At 32.4% G+C, this 24546-nt stretch overlaps 2 protein-coding genes across 4 annotated transcripts in view; one reads left to right on the top strand and one right to left on the bottom strand.

The window, feature by feature from the left end:
* Window positions 1-787, top strand: part of LOC150106323 (clarin-2-like) — a 71088-nt gene extending 70301 nt beyond the window's left edge. Inside the window, exon 3 of the mRNA XM_090392359.1 lies at window positions 458-787. Coding sequence (XP_090248485.1) covers window positions 458-729 — 272 coding nt within the window. The 3' untranslated portion in view covers window positions 730-787. The remainder of the gene's footprint in view (window positions 1-457) is intronic.
* Window positions 788-16093: 15306 nt separating this feature from the next.
* LOC150106324 (M-phase inducer phosphatase-like) overlaps window positions 16094-24546 on the bottom strand; it is a 349715-nt gene continuing 341262 nt past the window's right edge. For all 3 annotated transcript variants that reach the window (XM_090392364.1, XM_090392361.1, XM_090392362.1), the window contains exon 17: window positions 16094-19571. In XM_090392364.1, the coding sequence (XP_090248490.1) occupies window positions 19434-19571 (138 nt within the window). In that variant the 3' untranslated portion in view covers window positions 16094-19433. The remainder of the gene's footprint in view (window positions 19572-24546) is intronic.

Genomic DNA, 24546 nt, shown 5'->3' on the forward strand with positions numbered 1-24546 from the left:
TCCAAAAACCTATAAGCAAAAGAAAATCTGGTCAATGGACAAAAAAATAACATGATTGTAGAGAATTTTAACTAGTTATTGATGTAGTTCCACATTTGTAATATTTTATTTATTATATATATTTTAAATTTATTAATGCTTTCTTTCCCTTACCATGTCAGACAAAGGTAAGAAAAACAGTTATGCTGTAGCTTGTATTTTAGTTGATCTTAATATTGAGGTTGAAATATATTGTGTTATTTTGTATTAGTTTTAAATAATTACTTCAACATGGGTGTTTTATCTCCATGACTCATTCAAGCTATCACCTTTTTCTCCTGATGGTTGATATTAGATGTCAGTTCAGTACTGTTTGTAATCTTCTAAAACCAATTGTTCTGTATGTTTTTGATAAGTCCCCATATAATCTCATTGTATTATTGTTATTACACTAACACTACATTGTTTTTAATTACAGCTTTATTTTCTGGTGGAGCAATCGTGAGCTGGACAGTACAGTATTCTGTAAAATTGAGAAAAAATGTGATGACAAAGGATGAACTGGAACAACAATGGATTTCAGAAAATAGAGCTTGGCTTGGATACAGTTTCTGGTTTCTTGTTGTTACTTTAGTTCTCTTCTTTGTTAACCTAAGTGTTATAACAATGGCCATTAGGCAACCGTGGGAACGTCGGAAACCAAAACTATCTACAGATAAGAATCCGGAAGGTGTTATCATGTTGTACTGAAGTTTTTTTAATTAAATATTTGAAGCCCATAGGAGCAACATATAATATATATATATATATATATATATAGCTGCCAAATTTTGTGGTTTGCATCATAATTCACTAAGGAAAAAAAAAAAAAAATCAAGTACTTATACCTTTAAAGTCTAACAGAGTGTAGGCTCGCACAAAAGTCTCAAATCCTATTAAGTTTTGAATGAGAAAAATAACTAAAAAAATTAATGGGAAAATATGTTTTTATTTACATAGCAAGAAGTCCATAGATGAGCTTATGGAGTAATTGGTGCAGTTTCACAAGAGCCATTTATAAAAATTGCCTTCAGTTCGTATGAATTATATTTAAGCAATATATATGTTCTCTTGTATTATCATTGAATGTTCAGATAATCTTGTGAACAAAATAGATCACTTGATATCAAAACATCTCCTTAGATACTATACTTACTTTTTACTGGTGTCATACTGTATATGTTCATATTATGAAGAAGAAGCATGTCTAGATGCAAATTTTGGTGATTACACCATTGCCTGGAGAATGAAGTTTTCTTGCATTGCATATAGGTAACTTCTATTCTGTATGGTGTAGCAAGGGCAGCAGAACTATCCCATGCAAACCCCCTAAATTAGGGGAGAAATGAGCAACTGAGTCGGTTTGCTTTATGCACTCAAATGTTATATGAAGACTACTCTTAAGATTTCATATCAGTGGCAGCTAGCGTAAAAACAATGAAAAAAATCAGAAAGTAATTCTGTTCTCTTTGCAGCTGTTAAGAAAGATTTCATTTGGTGTCATGCTCACATGAAATGCTCTTCAGTGTTCTTTAATCCTTAATGAAGAATAAATTTCTGTAAATTGGAAATGCAATTCTTTTGATACTCCTTTTTTTGTCTCCTTCCCCACCAATTCAGAGACTCAAATAGAGGTAGAATGTTTGATAAAATATGTACTTTTTAAAAGATTATATTGGAAATTTGCTTTTGATAAATTTTAAATTTTTAATATATCTAGCTGTCATCTGTGATATTATTAGCTTTGCTTTATTGGCAAGATCAGTTCATTCTTATGTCACTTTCCATCATTTATTGCCTGATGAAATTTGATAGGCATTTCTAACTAAAATGTATCGCCAACATTTCAGGTAGAACAAATTTTCATAAGTTCTTTTTTTTTCTTCTTCTTTTTTATATACTTTTATTTCTGTACTGACTGAATTAATGTCACATGTATGATAAAATATATATATATATTAGAAATTATTTTTGATAATTTTTTAAAAATACTTCATTATTGTTTATGATATTACATTTTAGTTTTGCTTTATCAGCAAGAACGGTTAATCTGTTCTTATTATACCTAATGAAATTTGATATAGACATTTCTAACTAAAATGTATCATTAGCATTTATTTCAGATTGAACAATTTTAAAGTCATTTTTTTAACACATTTAATTTATAGAATGGATTGAAAAGACAAGGTATGGAGCACATATTTTATTTGTAGCTATTTGTAAAAATAGCTTAAACTTGCATATTTCATAAATCAAATTCAGGAGTTTGATCTTGTTAAATCAATAGACTCCTAAAAAAAAAATCAAATACAACCTGAAATGTGCAGTAAAATATCTTTCATAGCTCTTCAGAGACATGTCAGACAAGGCTAAATATCTTTATGATTGTGTGAGAACATGACTTAATAAAAAATCTAATCCTCTGATAAGGCAGTTTATGTCTCCATAATATCTGTTTTTGAAAACTCCTTTTAAAAGTTTCTCACAGAGTATTTGAACTTTATTTCCCCATTCAAAGGGAATTGACATTACTGACCAAACTCTGGAGGCTCTTTTGTTTCATCTGTGATATATTTTGAAAGCAGTGTGACCAAAATTTTTCAACAAAATAACTGACAGTTACCAAAATAATATGCTACAAAATTGCATACTATCGTTAATGATACCCGTGATTTTGTCTTCAGTATGATGCACAATTACCAGTGTATTGCATTACTATGGATGATTTTTTTTTTAAATAAAATTCATGAGGTAAATTGCTTCTTTCATTAAAAATTTTGATAATGTCATTTGTCTTGTCTTAAGCTTTTCACAAACCATTGAGGTTCCATAGCTGTGGACTTCACAACCACGACTGCCTCGAGGATAAGGTGGTTGGTCCTATGTCTGTAGATGAGCATGTTTGTGGGGCCAGTTTGAACATTCTGGGATAAGAAACACCCTTCCCACTTCCGTATGAAACTAGCTAACTCACCTTTAGTCGAAAGAGACTGGATAAAAGTTCCTCACACTTAGAAGGGAATCGAACCCAGGTCTTTCAGATCAAAGGGCTTCATTACCGACTGAGCTGCGGAGGATAATATCATTTACTTTTTCTAAAATAGATATTTATGCTAATATACATTATCCCTTGATTTTGGAAGCAAAGGTAAAATGAACATGCCTTTATATAACTGTTTAACCCATTAAAGGGTACTTCGAAAATGTATAATTTCTTATTGTCAAATTAATAAGAGTATTTTGTCTCGTCTTTGGTTGCAGAAATTACTTGTGCATTGTGGGGTATTGGGCAGAATAATTGCCAAATAAGAGTTTTATGAATTATAAATTTTATATACTTGTTTTGGAAAATTTTTCCGATTGTCATTAATCAAATACCTTTCATCTTGCTGCACAACAGCTGACTTCTGAATAGCAAATGTGCGTGATATAAAGAATGTGGTACGTTATGTTTTGTGTGAAGTGTGCAATGACTAGGTTCTTAGTGATATCAGTATAGGCTCTTCTAAATTATGCAATCCCATGTAATTATATCTACTCTAAATTACTACTTTACAGATGTTTGTTTTTATCAGTGAAGGACACACTCTATAACTTAAGGCGTTCAATCAGGGATAAAGATGAGAATTTAGATAAATTTGAAAGTAGCAGCCATATCTTAAATAAATGAAGTTAAATTTTATATGATAAATCAAATTAAAATAAACATGAATAATATAGAAATTAAAAATACGTATGCTATAAATTTAAGCTTACAGATAATAAAAAATAGGTGGATTTTTGAATGGACTGGATAAAAATGATGTATTATGTTAGACAAAGAAGGAGGAATGTTAGAATTTCAGATGTTTCTCAAAGTACTTCTAATACACAATAGCATGTGTTATCTAGATAAGAATAAAGGACATATGACAATTCGAAATATTATTGCGTGACAACTCCAGGGAGTTCAAGGACTCATTGTGAGAGGACACACTACTCTATTTCGCCAAATACATCTCATCCTCTCCACTACTACTCGATTCTCGAACTATGACACTACTACCATGAATGCAATCTATTGCCCATCATCACCAACAATAGTATTTTTTTGTCTGTACATGGGATGAAAAAACCCTGCTACTACCATATGAGATCAGCTAATTCACCTTCAACTGAAAAAGCCCATATATAAGGATTCCCTTCGTCACAAGGAGGATCGAACCCGAGTCTAATCAAAGGGCACAATGTTCTGCTATTTTTCTAATTACGCTACGGCAGAATATAAACACAAAAACTAAGAAACTTAAATTCCAAGAATTAAAGAAACTAAGAAAGAGCCTGTGTAGCTCACTGGATGTGGCATTTGCACACCATGGCGCTTGACTGCACAAAGGAAGACCTCTTGGTTTCAAATCTAGTCGGCGGCTAGAAGAAATTTTTCTAAGCCTTTTTTTGACCAGTTCCCGAGTTAGTCAATCTCTGGCACAGGCAAGCGGGTTTTTTTCTCCTGTAAACTCAAGAAAATCGATGGTAGAACCCACATTATTTCAGACATTAAATACGAGTGCTAGGGACCATGAGATGGCAACACTTGTTGAGCTGTCTCTCTTCACTGCGTGCCACTTAATTAGTGATAGCCTTGGGCCAGCTATCTCTGATTGGGTACCAGTGGAGATTGAACTGCCCACTCAGTCTCCAAAAGTTAGATAGGGCTAAACGGCCTTGCCGACTATATAGGAATAAAAAGGCGTTAGCTGTTTTTTTTTGTTTTTTTTTAAAGAAACAAAGTATGTTTTCAACATTTTATGAAGAAGGGTGATGATAGAGAATTCTAAGGATGATTAATACATTTCACATAATTTTTTTTTAAATATTATATATTATATCCATAATTCTCATATATCAGGTTTCTTACCTACTTTTTTGAGCTTAATGATATTAAAACCTAGGGGAATTAGTAAAATGGCTGTCCAAATAACACATGAAAATAGTTACTAACAATGCATGATTAACCACTCAAAAGCTATGTTAATAATTTATTAGTTCAGTATGTATTGGTATAAACACGATTGTATAATATTGCTACAGTAGTAATTTTCTAATGACAGCAATCCCTCGATTAGTGCACCTAATGCATTCTTTAAAACAGGCACATTAATCGAAAATGCACTAATCGAATACAATAACCTATGGGAAAAAGTATAATTCGTTCCTCAAATTTCTTTTTTTTTATAAAAGAATTAAGGTATGTCTCAGGGCCTAGTTAAAGGAAAACCATGAAGCTGAAAAACAATACAACATATTCAGAATATAAATTTTATTATTCTACTTCTTAACAAATTGAGTTAACGTAGTTTGGCTGGCATTTTGTTTCTTTTTTTCATACAACCAATGGTATGGCCCTATTGCCTCTTCTGCAAATTTTACTTCTCTCTTCATCAGGGTCAGCCTCCAAGCATTGGTGCTTAAAAACTTTGTACAAAAAATATTTTCAAATTGTTTCTGTGAAATCTCTTTTGGCTGACTATCAGCGGTTAACCTTTCTTTGTGTTCTTCCCGCTGTGCATCTAAATTTAGAAGGTCGGAATCACCCAATTCTTCAGAATGAGATTTAATTAAACTCTTGGACGTTATCATTGTCAATCTCGTCAAAACCCAGTTCACGCCCAATGTTGGCAATTTCCTCAACAACATTATCCATTTCATTTGAAAAGCTTCCAAAATCTTTTGCATAATGTGGAAGAAGATGCTTCCAAACGGCTCGCATATTGCTAGCAATAATTTCATTCCAAGATTGATGAATATTTTCAATAGCAGATTTAACATTACATTTCTTCCAGAATTCTCACCAGATGTTGCTTCTATTGGCTGTTTAAATGTTCTTCTCAGGTAGTATGCTTTAAAGGTTGTGATAATCCCCTGGTCCATAGGTTGTATGAAAGAAGTTGTATTTGGCAGTAAAAATATCACTTTAATATTCTCACACAATGAATCAAGAGAAGTAGGGTGAATCAGGTGTGTTGTCTAAAATAAGCAGAGCTTTAAAATCAAGATTATTTCTCTTGCAAAAATTCTCAACTGTTGGATGAAAATAACTTGTGAACCATGTTTAATTTCCCATCTTCACTAATAACTATATGCTTAACTAACTGAAATTATTTATTACTTCTGTAGGATTTTCATGTGGTTGAATGAAAAATTAGCATCTCCAATTTTCATATTAGACCTAATGCCATTTTATAATGTGATCCATATAGATCAGTGTTTCTCAACCTTTCTAAGGCCAAGGACCAGTAAAATGCTGAAAACAATTATACGGACCACTAAGTTACAGCAGCGTAGCTGGGGGAGGGGGGGGGGGCGATCCGTCCTGGGCAGCATTTTTTTGGCGTTTAAGAAATCTTGCCTTACTATCTATAAAACAGCAACTGAGTGATTAAATAGACTTCGACAATGTCATCAATTTTGCAAACAGAAAAGCAAGAAAAATAACATTTTAGAATGTTGGAATTAAAGTTTTACTTCAAAAATAAACAATGTTTTTAATTTATTTTCCTATATGTCATTTTGACTTCGTAATTTTTTTCAAAAACCTAAACAGGAATACTAACATTTCGGGAAAAACTGCCATTTATAATAACAAATCTAAAAGGATGTTTTGAATACATATGGAAACATAATTAATTAAATTGAAAGTAAACGATTAAAAGTGTATCATCATTGAACAGTTTTAATTTTTATTAAACAAATAATATGATTAATTATGTTACTACTTACTTTTAATGAGATGGTTGAGCTTCTCAGCCCTTGCAGAGTTGACGGATATCTGGCTCAATATTGATCAAATTCAGTCGAAGATCGGCACACACACACACACACGAAGACAATTTCTGTATTTTTTTATTTGAAGGAGCGATGAAAATCCTTTCTCACAAAGATAGGTTGTAGAGAACTGCATGACGATTTTCAATGCTTCAGATAATTCGGGGAAATTCACTTCTCACTGAAGGCGAGATCCAAAATCGAGCCAAACCAAGATAATGAAATTGCATTTTAAGTCCATTTTCACTTGAAAGCTCAGTTAACTGTCCTTTTTTCGATAACGAAGTCGTTTGTGTGACTGCAAGCCTGAAATGGATCGCGAACCCACAGAAATTTCTTATAAAAGTTATTCGAAAAATATTCTTTAATTCTCAAAAAACAAACAGAATTTCAAAATTCCGTTTCAGATTTTTGAGGTGGTCACAAACCCTTTCCAGAAAAGAAGCAACAAAAATATCATTTTCCACTAAAAAGGATTCCAATGTTAGAAATGGTGCAAATTGTTCGTATTTTACATAATTAATCCACAAAACCAGTTTTTTCTCACATGCCTTTATTTTGTCGTAGGCATCGAGAACAGTTAAAGAATTTCCCTGAAGGGAGAGATTTCGTTCATTTAATTTCAAAAAAATGTCTGAAAGATAGGATAGTGTTGATAACAATGCTTCGCAACAAAGAGTGATGCAAAATCAGAATTATGTTCATTTACAAATAATAAAACTTCTTGCCTTAATTGAAATAACCTTGTTAGTACTTTGCCCCAAATCAAGACTGATATAATGTCCCATTCCTGAACAGAAATGTACCTGATACTTATTAGTTTTGTTTTTTCTCCAAATTTTCCCAAAACACAGAAATTAAGATTTCTGTATTTTAGGAAATTTTAATTTAAAATCTAAATTTTATATTAATTAAATCAATCCTTCCCCTTGTTCAGAAACCCTGTCCAACATGTGAAGTTGTTGCAAGGAAATACTGAACATCATATTGGGGATGTCACAACACATTAGAGATCTAATATTTCTAGCTGCATCCTGTTAGAATTATGGATACTAAATTATTCTATGTGAATTGTCCTGAATTTTATTTAAGAGATACCTAGATTATATTATAGTATTAATAATGGTTGATCAACTAATGGAACTTTTTCAAGATACTTGGGGCATTTAGTGGGACAGTGATGAAATTCATCTGTCACTTAAAGACTATCACATATCCATACCCACGACAGGTTTCAAACCCACCACCTGTTGGTTGGAGAGCAGGTATGCTAATCACTCAGGCCAGCAATAGCCACAAACTCTAGGCAGGAACTTTGCATAAAACATTTACGAGTTTCATACTGGTGTTTGTGTTAGTCTTAAGGAATATACTGTGTCCCCCCCCCCCCTCTCTCTCAATTAGAATATCTCACTTTCATATACCAGATGAATATATGTGTATATTACATGAGAAATTTAACATTGGAAAGTTTGCTGAATCAAATTGTTCACTGAGACACAAGCAAGTACATGCTGATGTCCTTTTAACAAATAAGAAATATATTTATATACAGCGGAGCGAAAGCTGGAGTCAGAATAGTAATAGAGTTAAATGAAAACATATATAAATATAAACGAAAGAATATTAAAGTTAGGATAAAAATAGAAAGAGGTAAACTAAATATAATTACAGTATATATGTCCCAGAAGAAAAAAAAAAAAAAACCAGAAGCTTTCTATGAGGACTTAAAAGAAATAAAACCAAATGAAAAATTAATTATAATGGGAGACTAAATGCAAGAATAGGAAATATATCAATAAATGGAATTATGCAAAGATTTAATGACGAAATAATAAACAAGAGAAACATTGATACAATTCTGTGCAAATAATATAAGTTAAAAATAATGAATACATTTTATCAGTATAAAATAAAAATAACTTTTGGAAACACAAGCAGTCTGCGTGCTTCGCAACCATATGCATGGGGAAGGGGTGTCCTAGGTTTGATTCCTGTCGGTGACATCAGGAGCTGAAGGATCTTCCTCAGCCATAGCCAACTTAGCCGGTCTTGGATGTGGACAGTAGGGTTCCCCCCCCCCCCCCCCCCCCGTTTATCCTGGGATTTTCATCCTGCAAAGCAGGCAAACCGGCCTTGAGAACTCAACATTACAGATATAGGATACCCTGGGGCATAGGGCTGACCACCTTATCCTGTGAATGGCTTGAGGTCCGATGATCAACTAACCCTCAACACCGCAAGGTAAAAGAGAAGAGGACAGGAATCAAAAATATATGTAACAAAGTAATACACCCATCAGAAATAGATGTTAGAGTGTTAAAATCAGTAGAAATTGGAAGTGATCATCATCTGTTAATATGTAAACTAAGACTTTATAAGAAATGTGCAAAAATAAAATCTAAAAATCAAAACAACGCCAACATAAAATTTAAAGTGGAATTATTAAAAGAAGAAAGTATAAAAACGTTATATTACAATAGAATAAAACAAAAGTTCCAAGATAACCCATTAAGCAGCGAAAACAATATGTACAAGATAATTGGAAGATTTTTAAAACAAATTTAACTGAAATAGCAATGGAAGTATTAAGGATTAAAAAAAAAAAAATCAGGAAGATTGACTCCATCGTTTAACGATGAAATAAAAATATTAACAAAAGAAAAAAATAGAAAGAAATGAAAATAGAAAGCTACAATCAATTTTGGGAATCATATACAAAAGAACTTGAACATGATTTCTATGTGGTATGAAATACCACAGAATATACCAAATGTGGAGATTTATTAATACACAAAAGCAGAATATATCCCAATATTAAAAGTAGAAATTAGAAAATTATTTTAAAAACCTTTATAACCAAACAGTTGAAATAAAAGTAGAACTAGATAAACTAATCATGAAGAAGAAATAAATTGAAAATGCAATTAAAAAATGGCACAGAAATAATTCAGAATTTAAATACTATATAACCAAATAATAAATACAAAAAAGATTCTGGTAGAAATGGAAAGAAAGTATAGGAGTACCAATATTAAAAAAAAACAACAAAAAAAAAAAAACCAGAATAAATTTATTTAATACCTCATTAAAAGTGCTACAAGAATCCTAAATAATAAAATAAAGGAAATTAATCTATTAGATGAACAACAAGGTTTCAGAGAAGATAGATCGTGTACAGATGCAATATTCATAATCAGACAATTGATAGAGAATATAATAAATTCCATGATTTAGGGACATGCTTTGGCAGCATCGAATGATTGTTCCCTTCCAACTACTAACCGCGCTCAAATTTGCTTAACTTTTTGCCATCCATTAGTAGCATTATGTGACAACTCCCTGGAGGTGTCACATAATAATATGCTTTATAGATCTGTAAAAAAGCATTTGACTGAATATTAACTCAAGATGTAATAGAAATATTGCAGAGAAGAAAAGTATCAGAAAACATAATATAAATAAAGAAATATATGATAATAGCTGTATAATAAAAACAAGGAAAAATGATAAATGATACAAATTAGTAATTTAAGCCCAACAATATTCATAATAATGGATAAAATACAGGAGTGAAAATAAATAATAAGAACTATATGTTATGCAGATGATGTACTATTAATTGCAGAAAATGAAACTCTTTTAAAAATATTACTACACACATTCAATAAAGCAGCAAAATTATATAATATGAAGATAAAAATCTCTTCTTCTACGCGTTATTCCCGCTTCCTATGCAGGGTCCGCGTGCTACTTTTAGATGCGACTTCTTGTTAGTACTACTCCCAACCGACCCGTTGCCTGGTCTGCCGCTGGGGGTGATATATTTTTGATTGTAGAGGCGTATAATCAAAAACTATGACAATCTCACAAGAACCACAAAGATGCAAATCAGAATTGAAAGGTACTATTATTGAACAAATTACAACTATTTACGTATACAACTGAACTGGGAGAGAAGGCCAAATCTAGAAGTCAGAACAAGTTGCAAAAGTCACAAGAATATCAGGATGCTTGAATGAAACAATATGGAAAATAAACATCTTAGAGTAGTGACAAAAACCAGAATTTATAAAGCAGTAATCAGGCCTATTATGACATATAATGCAGAAACAAGACCAGACACTAGAAAAACAAGACAAATGTTAAAACACAGACAAAATGAATATATATTATATTAAGAAAAATAGTAAATAAATAAAACTAGACTAGAAAAATAAAAAATACAGATATAAGAAAACAATTTGAAATGCAAGTAATAAACAATTGGGTATCAACCCAAAGAATAAAATGGATTGAACATGTGGAGAGAAGAAATGAAGATAGAATAATAAAACAAGTTGGAAACCAAAGAATAAGAGAACAGGAAGACGTAGAAAAAGACTAAACGATACTATTAAAGAAGATTAAGTCTTGGCCACAACAGATATCACATATAATGCATGAAGTATGGTGGAGTTAATAATAAAAATAATTTTTCTGTTGTATCAACCATTATTAATAGCTTGAGATGTATGTCTAATATTTTCCAAGTACTTGAATATATTTTCTTGGTTTGTAATATAAGTAATTGCCAACTAAACTTGGTAGTTTGGATAGTAAATAGCTGTGGCTTTAAATTAAACTGATTTACTGTAAGCTTAAATAGAAATGTGAAGTTTAATTTGCATTACTGGCCATTTCTTATTGGTATTATGCTTTGTGTCATAATGCTATTTTTTTATTTGTATAATCTATTTTGCCAATGTCATCTCTCAACATGAACGAACAATCATTGTAGTTGAAATTGCTTTTGTTCGAAATATTATTTCATTATTTTATGTAAGCTAAGAAATTTGACATTCAGAACACTTATATATCTTATTTTCCAGTCATAAAATATGCAGTGAGATAATATAATCAATGTGAGAATTTGGCAGTTATGTAGAGAATATACATAACATTATGCATGCCTGTTTTTACTAAATAACTTGTATAACTTTGAATGTGATATTTGTTCGGTTCATAAATGGTGTATGGACATTTCTAAATTACATAAAAATGTGACAAGAAAAATGTTCATTTTTTTAGGCAGCATGAAGCATGAATATGCTTTTTTGTTGTTTTACACTGCTAAACAAAACTTGCATATTTTAGATGTAAAAACCTTTTGTATAAATAAACATAATTTATGAAAATTTTCTGCATGTTCTGATGATTTAAGTAATTGCTAGCAAATTGGGTTCAAATTCTGTCATGGGCAGGACCGAGCCGTGCACCGCACAAGGGTGCTTGAAGATAGGGGTGCCATTTTACAACGGGAAATAATAATAATAATAAATTTATATATATATATATATATATATATATATATAAATAAATTTTTTTATTCTTAAATTATATCGTACTATATCACAATTACAAATTATAGTTAATGCAATAAAAATAAAAATTTAAATCAGTCAAATTATTATGAATTCTAAATAATCTAACATTTTTAACTTAATACATCACCAGTTTTATTATAATTTGTTTGAAGTGAAACATTATCAATATTACCAGATTTTATTTCACAGAGTAAGCGTCGACTCAGTAAAAATTGTATAAATATTCTTGATTGTTTATTATATTTTTAGTGGAAATTTTTAATTTAAGACAAACAGTGAATTCATACCGTCGACAGGGTGTAGCATAGAGGCAGCCTGCCTAATGGCGCTCGTTCAGCCGTATTACGGCAACATTATATTTTACAAAAAAATACAGCGTTTAGTTTAGCAAATAAAAAAGGCGGCATTTCTGATTGACAGTTAAATGTGCTTATTATATTTTATTAATAAAAAAAATTAGTCATACATACTAAAACTAAACATTTTAGAGCCCACTTATTAGATATTAAGGAAACAACCCATAAAGTATCATACGATGCGAATTTCATAAACTTTTATAGTCTATATATATATATATATACCAGGTGATTATAAAATAACGTCGTATTCAGAGCCCTCTAGCGACTAATGTATTGGACGAAACACACCAATATTCGGTAACGTACACAGTGGAACTTGGGGATTCGATTAAAAAAAAAAACTACCAAAAATCGCCAACAGGGTAAATTTTGGTGCTTAATCAAATTTAGCGACAGATTCTACTACCTTTAAAAAATTGCCGTTATCATTTTCAAAAAGTTTTTGTGAAGAACCTCTAAAAGCTATACACTGTCTTGTTAAATATTGTATTATGTAAATTAACCGTTCTATAACAGATTGCCAATAACTGGTAATTAATTTACGGAATTAACAACGCATATAAAGTATATTAATTAAAGATAACCTTAATGAATCACTTCTATATTTCGGCAATGTCACATTGCCATCTTCAGGAACATAAAGATATGGTATGTGCACTAAGGAACTAACAAAGCAAATGAGGAAGAAAGTAAGAAACTAATTTTGTTCCTAAAGTACTAATGGTGCCCTCTTGCAGGCTAATTTGGTAGTCTTGGCAGTTGGGCTGAAGTTCTCATAATGAAAGTCTCCCATATTTGGGGCAGTTTCATGCACCCAAATTTGTTGAGGTTAGGAACGTTTTTTAGAGCTGCTGAAGATTCTTTGAATAATCTTTCGTATTTAAACTTGCTGCGATGGATTATTTTTGTTTTCTTCCAACGAATTTTATGGTGGGTATCTAAGGCATGGTCTGCCAGCCCAGAGCGGCTGTACTGGTGAAACCAGATGTAGTCTTGGTGTTCTGAAATCCTGATATTTGTTGTTCTGCCTGTTTGGCCAAAGTAGGACAATTTGCAGCTGCAAGGGACCTGGTATACACCAGGTAGGTCTAGGGGAAGTGGTTGGTCTTTGGTAGAGCGGATAAGGGATGCCAACTTTTTATATGGTCTGTAACAGGAAGTAAGGTCATATTTTTTCAGAGGTGCCCTGGATGTAGGGGATAGTGATAGACTTGGTGTAGTCTTTTTTGTGGAGGGGGGTTGTGGTTTACAGGTTTTAGTATTTTTTGGATTTTTTGGGGGTTATAGCCATTGGCTAAGAAAGTGTTGAGGATGTGGTTTAGTTCCATAGTTAGGGCCTTGTCATCTGAGCAGATTAATTTTGCCCTGTTATATAGTGTTTTTATCATCCCATATTGTTGTGAGGGGGGGGGGGGTTGGATTGCTGGTGAATGTATCTGCCAGTGTGGGTGGGTTTTCTGTAAACAGAAAACCAAAGATCCATCAAGCTGGCGGGTGATTAAAGTGTCTAGGAAGGGGAGGGTGTTGTTTTCCTCTTTTTCTAAGGTGAACTGGACTCTGGGATGTTGGTTGTTTAAGTGTGTTAGGAAGGAGTGGAGTGTGTCTGAGCCATGTGGCCAAATAGCAAACACATCATCCACATAACGAAGCCAAATAGTGGGTTTTTGTGGGGCGGAGTTTAAGGCTTTCTCTTCAAATGTCTCCATAAAGAAATTGGCCAAGGGTGGGGAAAGTGGTGAACCCATGGCTGTCCCCTCTATCTGTTTGTAGAACTTTCCTTGCCAAACGAAATAGCCTGAGTTCATTGTGAACTGAAATAGGGCTGAGATATCGGGAGGAAACTTGGCTTGGATGAGCTCAAGGGTTTCTTTGAATGGGACATTAGTGAATAGGGAGGAGCCGTCAAAACTGACCATCATGTCAGTGTGTTGCCAGTGTAGTGTGTGAGCGTTTTGGCTAAATGTTTGGCTAATTTATATGTGGGGGAATCAATGCCATCCACTATGGGACGCAATGGCACATTTTGTTTATGTATTTTTGGGAGTCCATATAATCGGGGGGGGGGGGGGGGGTCTAGAGTTATAAGGTTTAAGTTTGTTGGCGACTTCCACAGGCCAAGAAGTGACTTTCTTAAGGAGTCTGTGGATAGTTCTAATCTGAGAGCTTGTCGGATTATATTCAATGGGGAGGTAAGTAGTATCAGGATTTCAGAACATCAAGACTACACCCGGTTTCACCAGTACAGCCGCTCTGGGCTGGCAGACCATGCTTTAGATACCCACCATAAAATTCGTTGGGAGAAAACAAAAATAATCCATCGCAGCAAGTTTAAATACGAAAGATTATTCAAAGAATCTTCAGCAGCTCTAAAAAACGTTCCTAACCTCAACAAATTTGGGTGCATGAAACTGCCCCAAATATGGGAGACTTTCATTATGAGAACTTCAGCCCAACTGCCAAGACTACTAAATTAGCCCGCAAGAGGGCACCATTAGGACTTTAGGAACAAAATTAGTTTCTTACTTTCTTCCTCATTTGCTTTGTTAGTTGCTTAGTGCACATACCATATCTTTATGTTCCTGAAGATGGCAATGTGACATTGCCGAAATATAGAAGTGATTCATTAAAGTTATCTTTAATTAATATACTTTATATGCGTTGTTAATTCCGTAAATTAATTACCAGTTATGTCTAACCAACGTATAAGTCTTACTACTAGAATCAGATTGCCAATATTTTTTCTGAGTTTCGTATAATCTTTGTTGTGTGCAATCATGTAATCGATAATGTCAGAACACTTGCATCGCATCCAAACATCACAAAAAAGGAACATTGCTCATTATTTAGGTAATAAAATACAAAATGAAATCATCCGTATAATTTCTGAAGCTATAAAACAAAAAAGTTTAGAAATGGTTAAAGAGGCAAAATATTATTCATTAATTCTTGACACTACTCCGGATATAAGCTACACAGAACAATTATCTACTGTTATTAGATTTGTTAATCAAAATAAAGATACAAATATAGCAGACATTCATGAACTTTTTGGGTTTTCAATCTGTAGAAGATACCACTGGGCAAGGACTATTTCAATTTATAAAAAATTATTTAAAATTATTGAATATTAACATTGCAGATTTACGTGGGCAAGCTTATGTTAACTGTTCAAATATGCGAGGTAAACATAATGGACTGCAGAAAAAAATCCTTGAAATAAATTCAAAGGCTTTTTTTATTCTGTGTGCTGCTCATTCATTAAATTTGGTAGTTAATGATGCAGCTAAGATATCCTGTGAAACTGAAATTTTTTTTTGACTAATACAGGAATTATATAATTTTTTTTCAATATCTGTGAAGCGTTGGGCTATATAAAAAAAAACATTCGTGTTTTAAATTTTAAACCACTTTCTGCTACTAGGTGGGAAAGTAGAGTAGAAGCAATAAAGCCACTTAAAAATATCAAGGAAATTTACCAGGCTCTTTTTGATATTACAGAAGATGAAACTAAAGATATCGATTCTAGAGTTCAGTCAGACAACTAAATTTCAAAGATTTATTCGTTTAAATTTATTTGCTCTGTTCATGTTTGGTACAAAATCTTAAGTCTCGTAAATGTTGCAAGCAAAATATGCAGAATCCGACATTTGATATAGGAAAAATTACAGAAAATCTTGATTATGTTATACAAGAATTAAATACTTGCCAAACAGACCAATATTTTGAAAATATTATTAAAACTGCAAAAGAAGTAGCAAAAGATCTTAATATTGATCCTATTTTTCCAGACATTCGTAAAAGAACAAAAACAAAAAGTTTGGTTACGAAGCATTAGATGAGACAACACATGATCCTAAACAAAATTTTAAAATAAATTTTTTCTTTGCGGTTTTAGACACGACAATAACTTCAGTCACGGAAAGATTCATACTCTTAAAACAACATAGCAAGGACTTTAAAGTTATAAGAGACATTAGCAAATTAAGATTGGCACGATGAAGATTTAATGAAACATTGTAAAGTGCTTTTAAAACTGAGCGACAATCAAGATTCCGACAATTGCGATATTGATGGTATGACTATATTTGAGGAATTAAAAACTTGCAATGTTTTATTAAAAAAGAGTCGGCTCCTCAGGATGTTTTAAATTATATATACGAAAATAAATTAACCGGCACGTTTTCAAATAGTGCAATTGTGATGCGTATTTATTGAACATTACCAATATCCGTAACATCAGGGGAAAGAGGTTTTTCAAAACTAAAATTAATAAAAAATTATTTGCGGTCAACAATGTCTGGAGAGCGTCTAACGGATTTATCAATTATATCAATTGAAAATAATATTATGGATTTATTAGACATTAAAGATATTATTAAAAATTTTGTGGAGGCTAAAGCAAGATGAATAAATATGTAAAATAAATCTACATTTATCCTAATTGTTATATAGAAAAGCATATCTCCAAATTATCTTTGTTATGTAATATTTCTTTTTATATTAAAATAAAAGTAATTTTTGTTTAAACACACACACACATTCTGTTGTATTTATATATCAAGGAATAAACATTTAAAAAATTTGTATTATTAAAAATTCCTTATTAATGAATTTCAGTGATTACAATGTTCTACTACTGTTAAATAACATTTCTTTTTATGTATGCGTATAAACTGTTTTGTACTTTTAACAAAGTAAAATTTTTCATGGAAATTTATTTTATGGGGGCGCTGAAAAAAGTTTTGCACAAGGGCGCCTCCTATCCACGGCGCAGCACTGGTTATGGGCATGTTCGTGATTGTCTTCAGGTGAGAGGAATTTAATCACCCAGCATACAACAATCTTCTGCTTTTTTTGTTGTGTAAAATGGCTTGGAAAATTTCATGTTTTGTCACTACAACAGTATTTCTGGATTATACTTCACATACACTTGTGAACTTTTCCCTTGTGATAGTACTACATAATTATCTAGACCGGTTTCAACCTTTATTGAGGTCTCATCAGTGGCAGCCAAACCCAGAGGTGATACTAAGGTTGAATTCCTCAATAATGGTTGAAATCGGTCTCAGTAGTGACCCTTCCCATAATGCATAACGTTATACATACCTGTAAGGATATGTGCTTTGCATTATGGGATACTAAGGCAAGTGATGAGAATTCATTAGCTTAAATATATATATATATATATATACACACACACACAATGAGTTGCCCCAGTCCTGAAAATACTTCAGGTGCAAACTTTGTTTGCTTACACTTGGATAAAGGATTAAACCAAGTATATAATTTCTTTATCTTTATTCAAAGGGCTTGTCTATACCAATGAGCTAAAGAGGCTCTAGTCCAAATATCCCAAGAAGAAATTTCACTGGTATTAGAATACTTGGTTATATTTTGAAGTGAACTATCATTCATTCTTTGTGAAAGAAATATAAATGTCGAATCAAGGAACACCGAATATCTGATGGAAAATGCATTTTATGAGGATAGGCTCATAAAGACTGATGTAGAAATCAATTATCTTGTGTACAATTCTTCTATATCCTAGCAGTGGTCAATCTTCCTTGATTACAAACAGGATGTCATCTGGAATTATAGCCAAAGCAACCAATGCTATAAGGCCAATGCCTATTAATTCTGTGTGTTCTGTTTCACTTTCAGCACAAAGGCCATCATACAAGTTCTTTGCATCTCCTAGATCAAATTTAAACAGGTTTTTCCAACTGACACTAGAGGCTTCTAAAACATATCTCAAAAACCTTTATTAGTCAATAACCCTATGATTTCAATGTTTCTTTGTTTTTTATACTCTCTTTTTTGCTTAGTCTTATTAATGTTTTGAGTTTATCATTTCCTAGATTTTTATTAAAAGTTACTGTGCCAATCAAAAACAGATAGATCCCTGTGATTTTTTTCTTATCACTCATTAGGCAAGCTTAAATATGATCTGGATCAGCTAAGTTCCAAATTTCTAGTAATTCCTCATGTGTGTTCAGTTCATTGAATTTAATCTGGCATCTTCAATGGCTTTTGAAAGGTAAAAATTGACAATTACTTTTCTAGTTAATGTTAGAAGGTCTGATCAACTGGTATATATCTTATCCAGTATTAGTTTGTTAGGGCATACGAATATGAAACAATAAAATTTACTTGCTTATGCTAATTATTTGCAAATTATTTGTCAAGTATGCACATATACCAGCTGAAAGATTTTGGAAGAGGAAAACTTGACTATCTGTTAAAGCCCTAACTCATATCTATGAAAGATCATAATTATGCAGTACTTAAATTAAGGGTAGTAAGAGGAAATTTGAATTAATAACTGATTGTTATAGATTTTTTTCTTCAATCTCAAAATGTGTTAGAAAATTTAACTATCACACAATAATAACCTGCAATATGGTGACTTTTTCCAATGGGAAAGAGTTTGTTGTTATACTACTCACTTATAAATAATACAGAAACATTAATATTACTTTATCATAAGTAAATGTGCAAGAATTATGTTTTTTTACTAGTTCTATTCCATTCGCAATTACATTCATTCTAAGAGCATTTTTAGTACCAACATCGACTGTACAGTTTCATAAAATTGTCTTAACAATAAAGGTAATTAAAATAAAAAAAAAATGCACAAGATTCTAAAAAAAATATAAGAAATAATTATATATATAATAATAATAATAAAAAAAACTTTACATAACCATACAATACATAATCAACTGCTGTTCTCATAGAAAGTTTGGTAAAATCAAGAATAAAATAGATTTATAAAATCCAATAAACAACTCCCTTATTAAATTAGCACCAAGTCTAAAATGCAGAGATACCAAAGAAATATCTGTGCATGAAAATGATACAAAATTTATATATACAATGGGCATATTTAAAACTTCAGTCCTGGTCTTATTGCTATCCTAGGCTTGTCATGGCTCTCAGATTTGGACTTGGATCGAAAATAACGAAGTTCGTTCTCATGGTCTTTATGAAGCATAGGTTTATATTCTTGAGGTTCACAGCATTCCTGAAAATGTAAATTTAATCAGTTTCACAACTGCTATCATTAATAATAATAAAAATACTATGGACTATTTATAAACAAATCTGAAAGTTTTTTTTTTTAAATTAACAAAAAAGTCCGAAGTCCATAAGTTACAAAGTAGTTTAAACATTTAATAACTTTTTTTAATTTATTAATTATTTTAACTATTTTTTTGCTATAATGAAATATACAACCTGGAGATTTTTTTTCTTTAATTATGAAAAACCACATCATGTAAATGCCCTCCATTTGTCATCTTCACAAAGATAGGACGTTTTCCATGACAGCTGTTAATATTTCTGGCTGCAACATCCTAATTTCTGCATGAATGTTTTCCTATGAGATTACCTGAAGGAAAAGGTATATATGAACAAGCCCCCAGATAATCCAACAGCTGCCATCGAACATGCTGTAGAAAGAGCTGGTCTTTATGAAGTCAAAACTGGAAGATGTTTAAGTGGGAAAAAAAAAAAAACCCTCCAGGTTCTGTATTTCATTCTTATCTTTTTTTATATAACTTTTTTTAAACCTATTTGTGAATTATGGGCACCCTGTGCGCGCGCGTGCGCGCGCGCGCACACACACACACACACACACACACACACACACACACACACACACACACACACACACACACACACACACACATATATATATATTATTGTTCATAATTTTAGAGTATAAATTTTCCAGGTAGAAAATGTATGTAAAAAAGAATTTAAATAACTCTATACTGAGAAAGAAAAGTTTAATGTTAAGATACGACTAGTTTCGTTGAAAATTCAACTTCTTCAGGCATCACAGGCAAAGAATTAAATAAAAAATAACAAAGACATGATAAAACACATTAACAGATCTAGTATAAAACACACAAGTACATTTAAAAACAGGAATGCGTGCTTGAGTTCCAAATGAAGTTGACTACTGCGTGAGCTGACATGAGTGCGCCAGTATTGGACAGTGGCAATGTGTGCATCAGAAATATTGTAGCTAAGGCTGTTATTAATATGAGATGAATCAAGCGATATTTCTCTAGATTAAGCTATTCTTCTTTCAAGTTCATCATAGCACACATGGATATTAGAAGTTTGTGGCCAGTCTATGAGGTGTTGGCAACCTTCATCCGAGTTGATAGAGAAGAGAACGTGACTAGAGAGAGCGCTGGCCCTGGTTCTGTTGTAGGAAATGCCTCTTTGGTGTTCTTCTATGCGTAAAAGAATGGATTTAACTGTCTGGCCATAGTATGGTTTGCCACAATCACACAAAATCTTATAGACTCCTGGATACTGAGTAGGAAGATGTTTCATTTTAGGTTCTACATAGTGAAGCAAGTTCTAATGTTGAATTTCTAAAGCATTTTGGCTAGTTTGGGAAGAGAGAGTTGATGTATGGTAACGAAATAAAAGCTCTTGGTGGAGAGGAATCTTCAAAAGCAGTTGAGCAGTGGACAGAGAGAAATTTATTAATCTTTTTAAGAGAGAATCTATTGTTAACAAAAGACCTTTGAAGATAATTGAGTTCATATTCAATTTCTGTTTCATCTGTTAATAAAGATCTGGCTCGATGTGCCAGGGTTGAAATAATACCAAACTTTTGTGGAGTGTAGTGATGGGAAGAAGCATGAAGGTATCTGTCTGTGCGAGTGGGTTTTCTAAAAATGGAGATTTTGATGTTTTCAGCGCATCTCGTAAGTTTTAAGTCCAGAAAGCGTAGACAGTCGTCGGATTCCAGTTCACATGTGAAATTGATTTTCTGATGAAACTTGTAAAGATTATCGACACCGCGTTCCCAGATGAGAAATACATCGTCAATATAATGGTACCATACTTTAGGTTTAAGAGTCGAGGATAAATTGCTTTTTCTTCAAAATCCTTAAGAAATATGTCAGCAAGAATCGGAGAGAGCAGACTGCCCATAGCCACACCTCAGTTTTGTTTATAAATCTTATTATTGTATTTAAAGTATCCTGAGTTCACACAGTGAGAAAGTAAGGAAAAAAATTTTTTGGATAGTTTCTTCTGGAGAAGGTTTAGAACTTCTTGAGTAGGTACATTCGTGAAGAGGGAAACAATATCGAAACTTGCCATTAAATCTGATGTGTTGAGTTTGATGTCTTTTATTTTGGAGGCAAAATCAGCTGAATTTTTTACATGAGAAAAGGAAGTACCACAAAGGGTTTTTAAAAAGGATGCGAGGTATTCAGAAAGGTTGTAAGTAGGGAAGTTTATGCCCTCAACGATTGGTCTTAGTGGAGAATTTAATTTATGGATCTTAGGGAGTCCATATAACCTTGGGATTAGAGGATGAATCGACCTAAGGGAAACACGGACGTTTCTTGGTAACTCTGAGGTGGTTTTCAGTAAATTGTTGATCCTATTGTGTGTAGTTCTTTTGTAGGATCACTATTTAGTTCAGAGTAAGTGTTTAGTAGTTCTAAAATTTTGTTATAGTAATCCTATCTATTTAAGATGACAGTAGCATTCCCTTTGTCTGCAGGGAGAATAATGATGTCATTATTGTATTTCAAACTTTTAATAGCTGATCTCTCAGAATGAGAAATGTTATCAGAAGGCGGTCTTGCATGATTTATGGTGAAAATAGCTTCCATACGAAGAAGGTTTACCTCTTGGATTGGTAATCTGCTTTTTCTATCTTCGTTAAAAATAGTTCTTTAGGTATTGAAGTAGGAGCTATAACAAAATTGAGACCTTTAACAAGTATACTTTCTTCAGCTGCTGAAAGTGGATGGGAAGAATTATTTATTATAACTGTTTTATAAAGGCAGAATTAAGATTGGAGGAGTGACGATCCTGCATACATTTTAGAGAATTAAATTTTGTAATGAGATTAATTTTATTTGTATTCTGGACTTTAGAAGCTTTTAGAGCGCTAATATCTTTTAAATTGTTCCAAGATGAAGAGTCAAGGTTTTAGAAAAGCAAGCAGCCAGACTACGTTTGGTATCAAAAATTCTTCGAGCTCTGGCAGTTGTAATGGATTCCTTAAAATTAAGAAAACGGGGAATAACAGAATGGAATTTACATCTTTTGAGAAATATTAGTCTGTTAATGAATAATCCAATGGTCCTGAGATTTTTATGATAATCTTTGATGAGCATAAGTACTTCCTCGTCATTAGGAAAATTGATATTATTATTCATAATTTTACTCGGTAGAAAATGTATGTAAAAAATAATTTAAATAGCTCTATACTGAGAAAGAAAAGTTTAAAGTTAAGATACGACTAGTTTCGTTGAAATTTCAACTTCTTCAGGTATCACAGGCAAAGAATTAAATAAAAAATAACAGACACACGATAAAATACATTAACAGATCTAGTATAAAACACACAAGTACATTTAAACACAGGAATGCATGCTTGAGTTCCAAATGAAGTTGACTACGTGCGTGAGCTGACATGAGTGCGCCAGTATTGGTTTACATACATTTTCTTGCAAGTAAAATTATGAACAATAATATCAATTTTCCTAATGACGAGGAAGTACTTTTGCTCATCAAAGATTATCAGAAATATCTCAGGACCATTGGATTATTCATTAACAGACTAATATTTCTCAAAAGATGTAAGTTCCATTCTATTATTCCCTGTTTTCTTAATTTTAAGGAATCCATTACAACTGCCAGGGCTCAAAGAATTTTCTGCAGAGCTAAATTAGAGCTTTTGTCGAAGGATTTTTGATACCAAACGTAGTCTGGCTGCTTATTTTTCTAAGAAGACTGCTCTTGAAGTCCGTTTATCTACTTCTCTATACTCTTCATCTTGGAACAATTTAAAAGATATTAGCGCTCTAAAAGCTTCTAAAGTCCAGAATACAAATAAAATTAATCTCATCAGAAAATTTAATTCTCTAAAATGTATGCAGGATCGTCACTCTTCCAATCTTAATTCTGCCTTTATAAAAAAAGGTGTAATAAATAATTCTTCTCATCCACTTTCAACGACTGAGTATACTTGCTAAAGGTCTTAATTTTGTCATAGCTCCTACTTCAATACCTAAAGAACTATTCTTAATGAAGATAGTAAAAGCAGCATCCTTATTACCAATCCAAGAGGCAAAACCTTCTTCGTATGGAAGCTATTTTCACCATAAATCATGCATGGCTGCCTTCTGATAACATTTCTCATTCTGAGAGATCAGCTATTAAAAGTTTGAAATACAATAATGACATCATTATTCTCCCTGCAGACAAAGGGAATGCTACTGTCATCTTAAATAGATTGGATTACCATAACAAAATTTTAGAACTACTAAACACTTACTCTGAACTAAATAGTGATCCTACAAAAGAACTACACACAATAGGATCAACAATTTACTGAAAACCACCTCAGAGTTACCAAGAAACGTCCGTCTTTCCCTTAGGTCGATTCATCCTCTAATCCCAAGGTTATATGGACTCCCTAAGATCCATAACTTAAACTCTCCACTAAGACCAATCGTTGAGGGCATAAACTCCCCTACTTACAACCTTTCTAAATACCTCGCATCCTTTTTAAAAACCCTTTGTGGTACTTCCTTTTTCATGTAAAAAATTCAGCTGATTTTGCCTCCAAAATAAAAGACATCAAACTCAACACAACAGATTTAATGGCAAGTTTCGATATTGTTTCCCTCTTCACGAATGTACCTACTCAAGAAGTTCTAAACCTTCTCCAGAAGAAACTATCCAAAAAATTTTTTCTCTTACTTTCTCACTGTGTGAACTCAGGATACTTCAAATACGATAATAGGATTTATAAACAAAACTGAGGTGTAGCTATGGGCATTCCGCTCTCTCTCCGATTCTTACTGACACATTTCTTAAGGATTTTGAAGAAAAAGCAATTAATTCCTCGACTCTTATACCATACTTTAGGTTTAAGAGTTGAGGAATTAATTGCTTTTTGAGGTGGTCTTATGACGATGTATTTCTCATATGGGAACACAGTGTCAACA

The sequence above is a fragment of the Typopeltis vanoorti genome, chromosome 5 (genome assembly GCF_054136105.1).
Source record: "Typopeltis vanoorti isolate ZY-2024b chromosome 5, IOZ_Tvanoo_1.0, whole genome shotgun sequence".
NCBI classification, from domain to species: Eukaryota; Metazoa; Arthropoda; class Arachnida; order Uropygi; family Thelyphonidae; genus Typopeltis; species Typopeltis vanoorti.